The following is a 16,853-nucleotide window of genomic DNA, read 5'->3' as shown; positions in this document are numbered from 1 at the left end:
TTAAGCCACTGAAATGGCGGATCAAGGATCTATGGATGAGTTTCTATCGAAAGAAATAGATCAAAACAAAGTATCAGCGTTAGTAGGGTCTCTGGAATCACAGTTAGCGTCTTCTACAAACAAAGAATCTCACAAGACTGTTCCAGGGGCTACATATAACAATAATCATATTTCTGGGAATGCATCTTTAGTGAATGCATCCAATCCTAACACAGCAAGTGTGACTGTGAGGCCACAACAAACTGTTGTGAGCATGCAGGGCCTTGGCTTACAGTCCCAGGCAATAATTTCTAATAAAAATTTATCCCAGAATGCTGCAATAATTAACTCAAATATTAGTAATCCACAAATAATTGGCATTTCTTCCATCATAAATGCCAACTCCCAAAACAGAACAAATTCGAACTCAAGCACAACATTGCTTCCACTTACAAATTCTTTTTCTTCAATTTCAAACACATCTCTTTCCTCAGCAAATAAGTTATTAAATAGTACTCCATCTATACGTATTGTTACAAATAATAATACCAAACCTCAAAATTCTGTTTTGCATAATTCTCCTGTTCAGGTGTCAAAGCCACAATTTATAAACAGTGCAATAGCTCAAAGTGTTACGACTGTCCGGCCGACCCAGCCTATTACGAGTACAAGAGTAAATATTACTGCTTCTGGTGCCAGTACTGCTATGCATAACTTAGCTACTATTGCTGCTGAACAAAAACCATTAACAGTTTTACCTAACGGAAGTACACATTTGCAAAGTCTGCAACATAAAGATGGATCTGTGATACCTCAACAAATTATTGTGAAAAGTGATTCAAATCATTCAGTGGTGAAAAGAGAGTTGAACTTAAGTCCTCTGATAAAAAGTGATATTTCAATGTCAAATTCTGTGATACAAGGTTTGCCGCAAAACATGCGGCAGCCTACACCTATTCTAGCTGGACCTCAACAAATAATGAAAGGGATACCTACAGGTAATAATCCAGCGCTCGTCACATTAAGGACTCACACGCCTAATTCTCAGCAGCATGTGGTTGTAAGAGCCAGTGTGGCAACAACTTTAGCAAACTCTTCTCCTTCAGTGCAAGTAGTAAATGCATCAGCAGCTGGCACACCTACAATCAGACCAGCAGTTACACAACAAATACGACCAGGACAAGTACGTATTACAAATCCAGTAAGAATTGGCACTCAGCCCAATATAGCACCAAGGCAGCAGAATGCTCAGGCGGTAAGTTATTTTTCTTGCTTAAAAATAGTAAATTTCTTAGGATAGCATAACTGCTGGGATGATAAAAAGTAATGCACATTTTTTATCTTAAGTAAAAAATTTGATAGGCCCTGTTATAGCCCCAATTTATTTTTTCATATTCATTTATATTAGGCCTATAGCATAAAACTGACTACTTTGCCATGTCAGTATTTGATTTTTTGATATGAAATAATTGTTTTTAAATAGGCTACTTATTACTTTTTTGCCTATATAAATAAATGAATTGTTATGCTGCTTGAAATCTATTGGTTGATAATAGTGACAATACATTTCTCTCTAAGGCCTAATGGTAATATGGTCGATTCTAGCCAGAAGAAGATGCCCATGTGAATGTTTGTTGTTTAGGCCTACGTGTTGTCTTGATAGGACAGGGATTTACACAATAAAAACTTAAATAGTAGAATAAAATATGTAATTGAAGTAGGTCTTCACTTTTTAAATAAAAATATTTTATTGGCGTACTTTAATTACAGACTAGATATCTTTACTAAATATACTATATAGGCCTGTAACTACACCATCGTCATCTTTTCCTCCGCTTTAGTCAGTCACCGTCAATTTTTCTGGCAGTTCCCCATGACAGTCCTGCCTCTGCCAGCTGCATCCCCGCCATGTGCCTTGTCTCCCTTGGGCTTCCCTGCTTTCTTTTTCCTTGAGGCGTCCAGTTTAGCGCCATTCTTGCGATGTCATCTGGATTCATTCTCAGGACGTGCCCCATCCATTGGCATCTTCTTTTTTCGATTATTTTGGAAACTGCTTCCATTTCCATCTCTCCTAATAGTCTAACTATACCACACTTTACGAGAATCTATTCAACCCTCAACTCCTAACATTGATATCTCTAGTAGAAGTAATATATTATCTCATGAGCATTTTAAGAAGAAGAAATTAAATAATTGCAGAGAGTGAGGAGTTGAATGGTTCTATTTGAAAAATACTACTTGAAATAAGATAAATAACCTATTATATTTACTTTAACTTAGGTCTTTACTTCCATGTGTCTGTCTGTGGCATGTGTTGTAACTCAATTTAAATCCACAATTTTATTCAAACTTTTCAAATAATTTTTGATCTCATGACAGCTTATGAATATCTAAATTCCATACATTACATTAAATTAAAATTAATTTATAGATGGCTACATTAATGGTCTCTCATGAGATCTCTCACCCATTGATTATTTTTACTAAGGGCTAAATAGAGGTTTGTTTTATTTTTTTATTTACAATGCATTAAAAAGCTCATTATTATAGTTTTTTTATACCTGTTTTCTTCCCTTTTTCTTCTAGATGTTTATATTTATTTAAATAATAAGTTAACCCAATGTTGGCAGCTTTATATTCTTAAAAAAATTGTGATTGTTAATTGTGAAAAGTTTATTTATTTTGGAAGTAGCTCTGTTGTAAATACAAGAATGATCTATTTTTAATTGGTTATTTGTTGGTCATTTAATAATAACATCTACTTTATTCACGTAGAACACCCTAACCATTCCTCATGGCGCCCTTTTAATGCGAAATGAAAGCGGACAGTTGGTTCTCGTATCAGCTTCTCAGACTGTTCTTCAGCAAACGCCTAGCAGTAACAGTGTAATAACAACAATGGCACCAAGTGGCTATCGGATACCAAATGTTAGGGTAATTATTAATTTATTTATATTAGAAGCTTTAAAAGTTTGAGTGTAGGCACTAAGTTTTGGATAAAAATAACTGGTTTGAATTTCTTAAAGCCTCTGACATCACAAGCACCAGTACGGACAGCAAGTGGTGGGCAGACTATTGTTACCATTCAGCCTCAAGCTACACCACAGCAGCAGTCTATTCAAGTTCGTGGGCCAACGATAGCTACCGTTGTACCAACATCTACTTTACAGCGTCCAGCTGGTCAAACATCAAACATTATTGGTCAACCTACAACTACTGTTGGTCAGACTAATATAACCACTTTTGCTGCTACTGGGGAGATGAGTAAGTTTTATACAATTTTAGAGCTAACCATTGTTAAACAAAATTTATTTTCTATTAGCAAGAGCTGACTGAATGTTGATTACAATTTTTTTATTGCATTATGTTGTAAATCTTTGCAAACCTAAATCTGTTTAGTATCTCTTTTTCAAATCGCTGTTTCGTATGATCTATGCTTGGTGAAATGTTATTTGTTCAATAACTGCAGATCAAGCTATGCTTGAGAATGTGAAAAAGTGCAAGAATTTTTTGTCTACGTTAATCAAGCTGGCCTACAGTCAACCACCAGAAACTGTGAAAAACGTTAAAGCACTTATTCAGGGCCTTATAGTAAGTATTAAATTAGATAATTGCAAGCGAGTTAGTGAAATTTAAATACAGCTTTAAAATGAGCTGCTCACCTCGTTTCAGTTGTATAGACTCAGCATGCTGAAAAATAAAGGGAAATTACTCAATTTGTATTAAACAGTGTTTTTACCTTGAAATGTGTCTTCTAATTTTTATTACCCTTTTTAACTGAAGTATATTTACATTCTCATTAATTACTCAGTAGGTTTCTAATGCTATACTTATTATAAATATGCTGATATATATATATATAAATTATCAAAAATTTTGGCTTTGAAAGTATGTTATGTAGATTTTCAGACTTCTAGATTAGTTCCCAAGGATAACAAAATAATTTTGAAGAAATAAGACCTAGTGCTTTTTTTATGCCTGTTGTTTGACAGGCTTTACAGCTACTTTTAATTAGATATAAACTTGCATCCTTCATCTTATCATTTAAGGATGGTAAAGTTGAACCAGAAATGTTTACAGAACGTTTGCAGCATGAACTTCAGTCATCTCCTCAGCCATATCTTGTCCCATTTTTAAAGGTAAGAATTTTTTATAATCAGTTTTGCAAATTTTTAATTAACATTCTCTTTTTAATCAAACTACATAAACATCTTCCATGTCAACTACAATTATTATTTTATTTTTTTGTGCACTTCACTGCATTACTTCTTGTTACCTCATAGTTATACAGAGAGATGAAAGCTATAAAATAATTTAACATGCTTGAAATACTCAACCTGCTAACTTTTTTTTATTTGATAGCCAATACAATCCAGTATTTCTCAAAAAGTTATATGAAGAATTTATTAGTAAATTTAGTCTTCATAGATCTAGTAAAAATTCCAACAACAAAATTATTTGTTAATTGTAAGAGTAAAAAGTGTATAAAAAGAAGAAATACGACCACTGAAACACAATTTATAATATTTAGTAGTTTTACAGAAGTTTAATAATTATGTATTAAAAAATTACACTAAAATAATACTAGTTGCAAAGCAAAAAAATATTGTATTTGCATAATACATTACAAGTAATCTGAAAAACTCAGAAAACAAAAGGAAATAACAGCAATTTAAAAAAAAAATGAAATAAATTCAGTTTGATAGAAATATATTACCTCATTACTAATACTGTTATACTCGCATGATTCTTTAATATTATTACAATTGTGTGTGCCAATAGAACGCAGCTTTATTTACTAATATTTTGACATAGACTCTTATGTAGAATTTAGAATTTTTCATGTAAAATGTAGATTTCTGTCAGCATTTTTTATTCATTTTTACTTTTAAAAACTTTTAATGATCATAATGGCTTTGTTTTAACATGCATGAATATTTGTTTTAATGAAATCTATTTTTGAGTTTGATTTTTTAAAAAATATATTTTGTTTTTATTTAGAGCTGTGCTCTGACTCCTCTTGTGGTAACTTAACAACATTTGTTGTTGTACCTTCAGTATTTGATAAGGGAATATGTAATAATACCTTGCTCTCTGCAGTCAAAAAGTTCATCAAGATACAGACTTAAATGTTTAAAATACAAGTAAAAGCAACACAATCTCTTCAGATTTTTATTTTTCATTGCTATAGTAATTTTATTCTTAAAAAAAAATAACATTGAGTTATACATTTGAGTCTGTGTCATTTAAAATATTGCTGCAAGTATTCTATTCTCAGTATTCATTGTATTCACATGCTTTCATTTGTCATTCTTTGGCAAAATCAAAGTTGTCCATAATTATTATTGCTAAATAATCACTGCTTTAACTTCTTAAAATTGTTGTCAAATATCTTTTTTTAAACTTAGATTTTATACAATTCTTAAACAGATTATGCTAATAAATTATATTAATAAAAGTACCTTCAAATCTTCATTTATAAAATTAATGCAGTTTTCAATTCTAAAATAGATTTGATGCACTGATTTTATTAAATGTTGTTATAAACCTCCGTCAAACGCCAGTGTTCTAAAAATCAGTCTCCATATAAGGTTTTTTTTAAATAAAATTGTTTATTGTTGGTTAGTTTATGTTATTTTTTAATTTTTTTTTTGGAAATTGGTGCATATTTTAAAAAGTATGTTGTAATGAAATTAAAATGTCAGCAGTTTAAAGCATTTTATATAATTATGTATAAAATATAATAAAACATACTTTTAGGATAGATGTGTTAATATTATATTTAAAAATGTAATGCTGAGGGGTCAGTTAATGCATCCACAAAGGTTTACCTCCCAAACAACAAGGCAGAGGGGTCAGTTAATGCATCCACAAATGTTTAACTTTCATCTCCAAGGAAAGTACATTTTTAATAAAGGGGTTCAAATTGGTCTTGACTGATATCTACTTATAATCCGTTTATTTTAGAATTGCTAAAATTAAATCAATCACAACAGGGCACAACACAATATGAAATTTGAAAATTTATTAAATGCAGAAACCTAATCAGTACACTTACAAATTCTCAAATTAAATAAAGTGATAATATGAACAATGCCACTTAAATACTTTAACATTATTGAGGAGCAACTGGATATTTTCCATTCTTTCTTACATAAAGATATGTTATGGCTTGTTAAAATAATTTCTTTACAATTTTTAATCAAACACTTTTTGAACGGCAATAAATATTAGTTGAAATAACTTGAAGATCAAATAACTTTGTGATTTTTCCTTTGTTCTGTTTTTATGGAAATTGCGTAATTTGAAACAGATTTTAAAAAAAATAATGAAATAATGAATGGATGCAAATATTTACAAAACAGCAACTTTTTTGAGATCTAAAATTTACATATTAAAAAAAAATTATTAAAATGTTTAATTTTTTTTAGAAAAGATGATTTTGTAGTTGTAAATGTAAAATTTTACTTTTAATTTCTCTATAGGAAAATTGTTGATTAAGTAATTTATTGTAAAGTATAATAAACATGATTTAACATTGTTAGTAAATTAGCAACCTTTTAAAAAAACCACAGTTCATTGATATAGGGTACAATGGAAATGGAGAGGCATGATAGGTATTTGACAGTTTATCTATAGCACTAATGTAGCTATTGTAAAGCTTAGGTGGCAGCAAGACCACAGATCTTTAGAAGTATTGATGTGTTGTTTCTTTTAATGAAAAAGTAGAAATGTAGATATTTTTTCAGCAATAGTTATACATTTAAATTGAATTAACATAAAGATTCTGATTAAGAAATATTGTATATTTGAAAGCTAAGTGGAACTACTAGTTTCTCTGTGTATATGGTTGTGTGTGTCTATTGTCCTTATTTATAATTTTGCTATTGTGTTGTCATGTTATTTTAATTTGAGGTAGTTATTTATTTTTTACAATTCATACACAATGAAACAAACCTTTTCATTTTATTTAATATCCTGAATTTGTGAAGTTTTCATCAAGTTTCTTTTTAAATGTTAAATTGATAATGTTATTGTACTTTCTACAGAAAAGCCTTCCACTTCTACGGCAGTCAATGTTAAAGGGTAGAATGGTTATTGATGGTGTTAAGCCACCGCCTGCAGAAGTAGCTGGACAGTCCCAATCTATCACAGTTTCACAGTCACCTGCTACAACCATTGTAAGTCAGCAAGTTATTACAGCAAGTGGCACTTTAACACAGAGACCTGTTGTGGCACCCAGGCCTACCATGGCTCCATTACAGCAACAACAGGTTGGACTTTGGTTGCTTAACTATTGCTGTTGTCATATTTTTTTAAATTGATTATGTGACATTGATTTTAATTCTGACCACTTAAAAGTTTTTACTGTAATAAAAAGAATATTATTTCTTATATTAAAATAATTGTTCTATAATTAGAATATTACTTTCAATAATAGATCCGCTCATCACTTGGTCCTGCCAGCAGTAAAGTAGCTCCTATTCGACAAACAATGCCTCAAGTAGCCATAGCTCCTGGTGGAAACAAAGTTGTACTTCAAGCATCTCAGATTCGTCAGCAAATGCCTAATCAAGTTTTAAATCAAGTTCGTCCTAAAATGACAGTTGCACGTCCATCTTCTCAATTTATCCGAGCCACCAATAAACCCATCACAACAGCTGTAGTCAAAGCTGAACCATCTAGCCCTGCTGCTGGACACAGGGAAAAAAGAAAATTTGAATCTCTAAAGTTTGTAAAAAAAGTTTCACTTTTTATTTTGCTCCTTTTTATTTCAGATTTCGATTCTAGTTATTGTAAACTATATTCAGAATAAATGCAAGTGAAGATATTAAATGGTTCTGACACATTATTATGAAATTAAATGGGGGTGGGGATAACAATTGTTCAAATTTAACACAATTAGCACTATATTTCACAAATGCTACAAGTTTAAATCTTACAAAAATTGATAATTCTCTTTCTCAGAGATGGTGATGATGATATCAATGATGTTGCGACCATGGGAGGTGTCAACTTATCAGAAGAGTCAAAAAACATACTAGCCACTACCAATGCTGATTTTATAGGAGCTCAGATGAGATCTTGTAAAGATGAAATATTTCTTGCAGCTTCACCTCTACATAAAAAAATCAGCACCATTGGTAAATCAATTTTATTTCAAAGTTTTTGTTACTTAAATAAATTGCATTTTTTTTTAAAGATAATTGATTCATACTTTTATAGTATCTAGTTTAAAAGTGTTTTCTTAAAATGTATAGTCTTGTCAGAAGAGTTAGAAATGTTATAATTTTTTACATTCCAATGTTGAAACAGTTATCCATAGTCTCTAATTATCTATGTTAATCCATAGCTCCCCTGGCATTAAAAACATTTTTACTTCCCATCCTGTCATGTGAAATAACAATGTATTTGTTTTAAAATATGCATGTGTATTAAAAATTTAACCCTTTGAGCCCTGGCCTCCCTGACCTAATTTCTCCCATTTCCTGAGCTCCCAGTCCCAAACCAATTTTCACTTATCTGCTTCTAACTTTGCCTATAATTTTTTAACTGTTTGATATTTCGATCTTTTGCTTCATCTTTTGCACCAGCTTTATGTACTGAAGTAGATGGCTGTCCGCCGCTAATTATATGTAATAAGACTATGATGCTAGATCATCTGGCCGGACATTTTTCGGACATATATGCCTAATTTTGAAGCCGGTTTTCCGGCTTTTCGGGCTCAAAAGGTTAAAACAAAAACACGAAAGTTCATAGTTTATAATATTTGAGTCTAAAAAGCTTAATAATTTACTAATGATAAAAAAATAATAATGGATTTTAAAAAAATAAATTCAATTAAAGAATTATTTTAAATGATAACAAATGTCACCATAGTCACTAGATCTCATATTTTTATCACTATATTTCTTAACCATGTGAAAAATGAATATACTTAAACATACTTATTGGGCCAGTGGTTCTTCACAGTTTTTACCATTTTGGAGGTACCGAACCCCACCATCTTCATGTGCACATTCACCAAACCCTTCTTGATCAGAGAAATAAAATATGATTTTTTGAAAATTTAAAACATATAAGGAACTGCATCAACATCACTGTGTACAAAGACTAAAACCATAAAAATATTTTCACACAAAACAATGAATAGTTACTGCATATCAATTTCTGCTGTTGCCTATCTGGCACCAGTTCAGAAATGTGCTGCTACACCTTGAATTCAGCTAGCATTGTAACCTTTTATTTTTCCATCTTCAACTTAAGGAATTGTCCTCTTAGTTTTTCTGGTGCTAGACTAGAATTTCTTAACTTGCCCGTTGCAAACCTTGACGCCTATTAAATTTTGTTATTATACATGTGACTTTGTGCATGCACATCCCGCTACTTTTTTTTTTTTTTTTTTTTTTTTTTTGCTGGACAAAGTTAGTATAAAGGGATTAAAATATTAAGAAAGAAATCACTGGACATACTTTCACAACAGTCATAAGTTGACGACTGGGTCTACAATATAGAAATACAAAGTAGGTTCATCACAACATGTGTATACACAATCACGGGGTGCCTGTATATGAGGTATTGACACGATTCATGACATTTTTGTTATAACATCATGGGTTCTACGATATAGAAATATCACAATACTGATAATCCTATCTTGCTGTCATATATGAACTGTCATCAGCTGCGGATGCTATTTCTGTCATCCTCACTGACAAAATCCAATCCTCCTAACCCTGAGACTGATTTACTTAATCCTTGGGATTCAAACCACTGCTGTTTGGAACAGTACCGGAAAATCACTAGTGCTTAGGGCAGTAAAGAGTTGATGAAATAAGTTTTTAATTAGAAAATGCATAAAGCAAAGTTTTGTGCTTTAAGTGATAATACATTAATATTTTAAAAATGTGTTGTAATTTCTTACAGCTAAAAAGTATGGAATAGAAGATATAAGCCCAGCTGTGGTTAATATAGTTTCTCATGCTACTCAGGAAAGGCTTAGAGATATGGTCTCAAAATTATCAACCATAGCTGAACACAGGGTTGAGATTTACAAGGTGAGCAGAGTTGAACTGTGGATTAATTACATATAACACTCTAGTGATTTACATTTGCTTATTTTTCACTAGGTATGGTAAGTTTTAATCATGATTGATACTAACAATGCTTTTACAAGAAAACTTGGCCCATCATTGATCTTGTAAAATATCTGTTGTTTCCTCAGATGGACAGTCGGTATGAGGTGGAGTCAGAAACAAAGTTAAAGCTCAAATTCCTGGAGGAGTTGGATAAATTAGAGAAAAAAAGGCATGAAGAGCAAGAAAGAGAAAAGTTGTTAAGGGCAATCAAGGTAAAGTTTTAAAAAATACAATGTTAATTATATAGCTTTTCTAAAGCTTCAAATGATAAAGTGACTTTTTTTTTTACTTGACATTTATTATCAGTTAAAAGCAAACCTTTTTTACTATAGTATTATATTGATTATTTATTTCTCTAGAGTCGTTCTAAGAATGAAGATCCTGAGCAGCTTAAACTTAAACAGAAAGCCAAAGAGGTAAAACAAATTTTTAAGTTTTAGTTAATGCAACCATTTTTAAAATATAAAATACTACCTATTAATATTGACTATTTAAATGTTCTGGTAAAATTGATTTTGACTTGCACAATTCAATATGACAATTTCTATAGCACCTGAATTATTTCATCTTTCTTATAATTTAAGCTAGGATATTAATTTTTCAAATATTAAGACTTCATTTACAAATTTCTTTTTAAACAGCTGCAACAAGCAGAAGCAGAGGAACTTAGGCAGAGAGAAGCAAATCTTACAGCTTTGGCAGCTATAGGTCCTCGAAAGAAACGACGGTTGGACTTTGCAGATGCAACAAAATCTGGGGTATGCAAACTATTTTTTAATCTTTCTTTTAGCAGTCGTTTTTTATAACTAATTATGACATAATCATTTAAAACATTTCTTCTGAATTAAAATGTCTTAATCTTTTTTTTTTCAGTCAAGTACAAATAACAATTCATTCAATTCCAATTCATCGCTTGCAAGTGTAAGTTTAGGTTTATTTCTTGTATTACCAGTAAAGTTTAGAAAATAACTATTTTGCAATTTTTAAAAATAAATCTTGTTACTTGCAGGTTATTCGGCCAAGAACTAAGAGAGTTAACCTCAGAGATGTACAATTTTTGTTGGAAAGTGAGCGATCTACAAGGAAATCAGAACTACTTTACAAAACATTCTTAAAATGATAAGGTTTAAAATAACTATACGTTAAGGAGTGTAAAAATCTGTAGATTCTTTGTGGGTAGCCTTCTGGAAAGAAATACATCAAAATGGTGATACTTATGAATAGCAATCAAGTGGATGGTTCATGTCTTCTTGACAAATGGTATTAACCAGCAGCTCAATGCTTTGGCTTCCACTGTGGGCATTGATAAAGTGTCTGTCATCATGCTGAAGAATCACCTATAATCTTGATCATAATGATCAATCTAAACTAAAACGATATGTAAACTAGCATCTTCAGCCAAGAAGTATGGCAATCTGGTTTTAGGACTAAATACAGGTTCCTTTTTTATAACATTGCACCATCATTCAGTGATTAAGTTTGAGAGGAACTATAGGTTACATTGATGCTTGTTCTTTAAGCTCAAATGGCATCAATCAATTCTTCACTAAAATGACACACCTGGTGCTTTAAGCAGGAACAGATCACTTTCAACAAAGTGAATAAAATTGAAAGTCATGACGTGACACACTTCTAAAACCCTTATATGGAAGTATTGAAATGTGGAGGATGAACTGCACATAACTGGTGTTATTAATTGAAAATACGTCAGCCATAACAACCAATTGGGTCTGATACCAAATAAACCTAGACAGTTTGGTATTACAGAAAGGAATGTGACATCAGCATGTTTATTCTATTTTCTGAACGGAGGGAGCTTGATGCTTTCTAAGTAATGTGGCCTTTATCAAACTTTTGACTGAATAGAAAGTTGTTGTAACTTCAAAACATCTCAAGTTAAAGTAAGTCCATGGTTAAACTAGTACATGGGTACTATTCAACAGCTGTGATGATCTCCAGCTTAATTATGTTTGCTGTAAGTAGTGTTCTTGCCTTGATACTGAGTACTTGTATTGCCTATGTATTGTATTATGTATGAAACACATTTTAAATGTGAAAGGGTTTAGTTTTTATATTAAAAATTGTTTGGACATAATCATGACTGCTTAAATATGTTGGTACAATATTCTCACTGCTTAACAAAAGTACTCATTTAAACTGAGTTCTTGTGATGAGGCTGACAAGTATACAACTGATGATGCTTCAGCATCACAAATGCACTATCCAGCCTCATTTTAAAAAACATTTTTCTTTGTAAAATCACCTTGCACACAGTTGTGCCTGTTCTGTTAGTGGTGTCACCGACTATGTACAGTTGTCCAATTTCTTGGAAATGTTGGCTTTAAACATTCCAATATCTCCTAAATTTAAATATTGCATAAGGAAAAGGTTTCAGCTGCTCCTCTAACATTGTATTTGATTTTGTTTAGTGCTGGTTAACTTAGAGGGATAAATATTTAACTAAACAAACTAATCTTTTATTTTACAAGCAAGTTCTGTGTATTTTAGGATGTTACTAAAAACAAAACAAGAACTTGGCTACTTACACTTCTCCAAATTCTTTTTATCTCAGTAAAATTTTTGAAATCTTCACGAGTTTTGCAAGCCTTTATAAATGCTTATGGAAACCATAATTACAAAGTTTTATTCTGCTTAGTAAACATAAAAATTTAATGTGTTAATCATTTATTATTAAGCTCAATAAAAAATTATATTTATGCAGGTTTCAAGTTGACTAAAGTATTAAATATGTTTAATAAAAATGGTTTTATTAGTGATACAATTTTAATTTTGGAGAGAAATATGATACATTTCTAATATTTAAAACATACAAAAATTTCTGCACCATTATCATTACCTAAAATTTTGTAATAAATTGAAATAAATAAAAATTAAATGCAACATACCACACTACCGGTGATGGATTGTCATAAGGTTTACATTCTGTTACTTGAGAGGGAGGGGTCCATTCTTTAAAATCTTTGAAGTTAGAGACCTTGTCTTTAAGTACTTGATATGCAAATCAGAAGCCAAATATGAAACTGATAGTGCTATGCCAACCTTATTTAACTTCAAAAATAAATACTATGCACACAGACAATCAGTATTTGGCAAGTACTTTTGAAATGTATAAAGTTGTAAATGGTTTGTTTTCAAATCAGTCCATATGTATAGATTTCTCATTTTATTTCCAACTCCTTTGGTTTTTCTTAAGTTAAAAATTGGCGGGGAAAAACATAAGCAAATATGTATAAAGGCAGCTTTTTTCAGTGAATAATTTAGGAGTGTAAATTGAATAAACTACAATTTTTTTTTTCAAGTGTTATTTTCTGTACTGACACCAGCAATTAACAGCTGTGGTAACACTAATCATTATAGTGCTAAGGTGTTTATTTATTTTTGAAATAGAAATGTGCCTTTCAATATTTAAATTATTTCATCTGTATTTACAAACATCATTGATTTGTGTTGATGAGAAAAGAAATGCATTGGTTATTATTTTCATGAGATATTACTTTGACACTTGATTTCTTCAGCAGATTTACAAAAAATTATTTAAATAAGCTGCAGGATCTGAAAATTAAACAAATGCTCTTTCCTTTGTCCAAACTTATATCCATAGGCAACTTAATTTTCTAATAGAATTTCTACTTTTAGAACAAGTGTTATTGAGGGAAACCTGGGCTAGTAATTGCATTTTAGAGTAATTTGTTTTTTTGCTTTCTGTTAAATATTTTTGTATAATACATATTTTTTCTCTTAAATCCGAGGAATACCATTTTATGTGGTAATTTCTATTTCACTAAGTTGTAAAAGCTTTTTTTTTTCACCTTTTTTTAAAAATCAGAATATGTTTTTATAATTTTGATAAATTAAATCAAGCAAATTAAATGACAAAGTCTAGAATTTATGTAGTAGTAAATATTGTATAAATAGCAGCTTTGCATAAGGGAAGGGGATAATGAATGCTTGGAAGCACATATTCTTCAGCTGCTAACAGCATGATCTTTTTTTTTAGTGTAGCTGTTGTTGAATATTGTTCAAATGCTAACACCAATTCAGCTTATTTTTTCCAAGAAGTCAAACTTTGTTTTCTAAAATGACAAGTAACAAATATAAAAAATGTCTTCACTTGTTTAAAAAGAATTTATTGAAATAGTGTGCTTATAAATGGATTAAAAGTTTGTTGTTTCAATATCACTTTGCTATTATTATCTACTTTACCTCATTCAACACATCTCAAGCATTCAGACTTTTGAGTTTTACATTTACAAAAGGAAGCTCTTATTCATCATTTTTCCAAGGTAATAATAGTGTACACTGGGTGACAGCTATTTATGTCGATGTATGTATGATTTTTTAAAAATGTGTCACTACTTGCTCATTAAATCTTAATGTAATTTTTTTGTTTGACTGTAGCATTGTTATGTGTTTCTGTAACTCATTTATGGCTAACTACTTTTAGTGGCTCTTTTTTCTGCTGTATACTGAATTATCAGCTATATTGATATCATAACAATATTTATGGAGCATAGATTCCTTTTGTTATTTTAACTACAGATATTGTATTTTTAGAATTTTATTTAAATTAATTTGTTAAAAGACTGTGGTATGTATCCCATAATTATGAATGAGAAACATGGCCATAACATGAAATATTCAAATAACTTTATGAAATACTGTCTGTTTTATAGACAAATACATCTTGTTATTATAGCTTCCATGGATGAACAGAACATACTTCATTATTTTACATTTTTACTAAAGAGGTTGTATATTAGAACAGTTCTCGTAGATTAAAATCAGAAGTCACTTTTTTTCTATCTTGTTCTTTTTCTAAAGAAATGAAATAATTTGTTATTTAAATTAGCACTCAGTAACTGTATTGCATTACTTTCATAGTTATAGTTGTTCCAATAATAGTGAGTTGACATTATCATAAATATTCAAATAAGTTACCGTTGTTAAATCATAGGCTACACATATTGAGACCGCATTTATTACTCTTATTTTTTTTCTTCTGTATAATTGAATTTTTAAAAATTAGTTTAATATCAGTTTAATGGCACACATTATTTAATATTTCCTTGATAAAAAAAAATTATACAGGGCTGCCTAAATATACACTTTTTTCAGAATTAAGTTTTGACCCATTCGCTAGTTACCTATTATGCATGTGTTGAAATAGTTACAATTGCCTTCCATGAAATGAGAAAAATCATTAGCTACATTGATAAGTCCTGGCCCAGTGTCTTTCATTTAGCTTAAATCTCAGCTCCATCTGCAGTCTCTCATATATAAACATCTCTCTTTACAGGCAGTCACAATATAATTATGCCAATATAAGTTTTATAAGTTGGGGACAATTTTTAAATATAGTAAATACAATTAGGCAATTTCATTAAAATATTGTAGCACAAGTTACAAAGCCATTATCTTCATTAAGCTGAAAAATTGTTGATAATTTATAATTTTTATACTAATTTGTGTGATAAGTGTAGTTCTTTAAAAAGTTGTTTACAGAAGGTCATTAATGTGGAAAAGTGCTTTTATTACTTAAATAATTGATTTAAGATAGGCAGCCCTGTAGATAATAAAAACTTAACTCTTACCAAATACCTTCATATTAACAATTTTTACTGGACAGAAAACAGAATTAAAACAAAGTTTTACCCTTAGGTATATTATGTTTTACTTATATGATTTATTTACAGATTGCTCTCTGTATTATATAAAAATCATTATTTTGCCATAAAACAGTATGACCTAAATTTATCATAATTTCTTCACTCTTTAAGCTTCAAATTATTCTTTTTATTTTATGTTGTTAATGACTTCTTAGGAAGTTTTGAAACTCAGGTTAATCCAAATAGCCAATGCACACAAATTTCCTGCAGAGAATAAAAGTAAACAGGATGATAGTTATAATCATATTTATCGTATGACTCATTATGTAAGAGTTACATCATGTCTCAGTTTTCTTAGTTGTATTTACTCAATTTTCAGAAGTCACTGATGTGGCCTTTAAAACAAAGGTTATGTGTGGGATATTTGTGTGGAAGCTGAGGTGATGTCACAGAAGAAACAGGGGAAATAAGCTGTAAAGGGAAACAATCTTATAAATATATTTACTCATCCCAACAACCTGTGTAATGCTTGTGATAGCACATGTATGGCTAAGTTTTTGTATACCATTTTGTTTTAATACTTGATCTTGTACATGTCGACAAGTAGACTTTTTACTTAGTGTGTGTTGTTGTTGAGGTAATTTATTGATGAGTCTTTGATATAACTCATGCAATACAAGTTATGTAATTAGAATTTTATGTATGCTTTCAACAACACTAGGATTAATTATGATGTTATCAACTTTATAGTGTACATTTCTTTGTAAATAGATTTCATTCAATGACCATGTTTTCAGATTATAGCACATATTAAAATATCATTCTTTATGAACTTGTTGGTTTTGTCTTGCTATAGCGTCTTTGGTACTGTCTATACATGCTGCTAAAACTCTCTACAGACCTTACATTGTATTGGCTATGTTAACTTAAGTATAGTTGCTTTTCTTCAGCTAACCACCTTTTCAAATACCAAAATACTGAGAGAAACAATCTGTTGTTTTTTTATAGAGATAATAATGTAGCATACTCAGGGTGGTGACAAGTTTGCGTGTATATCACATTGTTTTCACATAATGATTTCATGACGTTAGTCCTGACTTAGGCTGTA

General features: G+C 30.5%; 1 protein-coding gene across 3 annotated transcripts; it reads left to right on the top strand.

Annotated features, from left to right (window-relative positions):
- The first annotated feature begins 7 nt into the window (after positions 1-7).
- On the top strand, positions 8-16,573 carry LOC131928770 (transcription initiation factor TFIID subunit 4). Of its 3 annotated transcripts, none has more exons than XM_059284908.1 (15): positions 8-78; positions 569-1,234; positions 2,755-2,913; positions 3,006-3,243; positions 3,449-3,570; positions 4,029-4,118; positions 7,029-7,253; positions 7,421-7,710; positions 7,948-8,123; positions 9,907-10,037; positions 10,205-10,330; positions 10,478-10,534; positions 10,760-10,876; positions 10,992-11,039; positions 11,128-16,573. In XM_059284908.1, the coding sequence occupies exons 2-15, from the start codon at positions 686-688 to the stop codon at positions 11,236-11,238; spliced, it is 2,439 nt and encodes an 812-aa protein (XP_059140891.1). In that variant the 5' UTR covers positions 8-78; positions 569-685; the 3' UTR covers positions 11,239-16,573. The 3 variants fall into 3 exon arrangements, with proteins under 3 accessions (XP_059140891.1, XP_059140883.1, XP_059140875.1); XM_059284900.1 differs by having other exon boundaries at positions 14-280; XM_059284892.1 differs by having other exon boundaries at positions 14-1,234.
- Positions 16,574-16,853: the final 280 nt, after the last annotated feature.

Source organism: Physella acuta, unplaced genomic scaffold (assembly GCF_028476545.2).
Source record: "Physella acuta isolate Inbredline_101_S28 unplaced genomic scaffold, ASM2847654v3 ptg000091l, whole genome shotgun sequence".
In the NCBI taxonomy this organism is placed as follows: domain Eukaryota; kingdom Metazoa; phylum Mollusca; class Gastropoda; family Physidae; genus Physella; species Physella acuta.
The sequence above is the reverse complement of the archived record's forward strand: the minus strand, read 5'-3'. Positions and strand labels throughout refer to the sequence as shown.

Coding starts and splice junctions, on each gene's coding strand:
- LOC131928770 (XM_059284892.1), top strand. CDS start 14: ATGGCGGATCAAGGATCTATGGATGAGTTTCTATCGAAAGAAATAGAT. Junction 1,235..2,754: donor GGCAGCAGAATGCTCAGGCG/GTAAGTTATTTT, acceptor TTATTCACGTAG/AACACCCTAACCATTCCTCA. Junction 7,254..7,420: donor CTCCATTACAGCAACAACAG/GTTGGACTTTGG, acceptor TTTCAATAATAG/ATCCGCTCATCACTTGGTCC.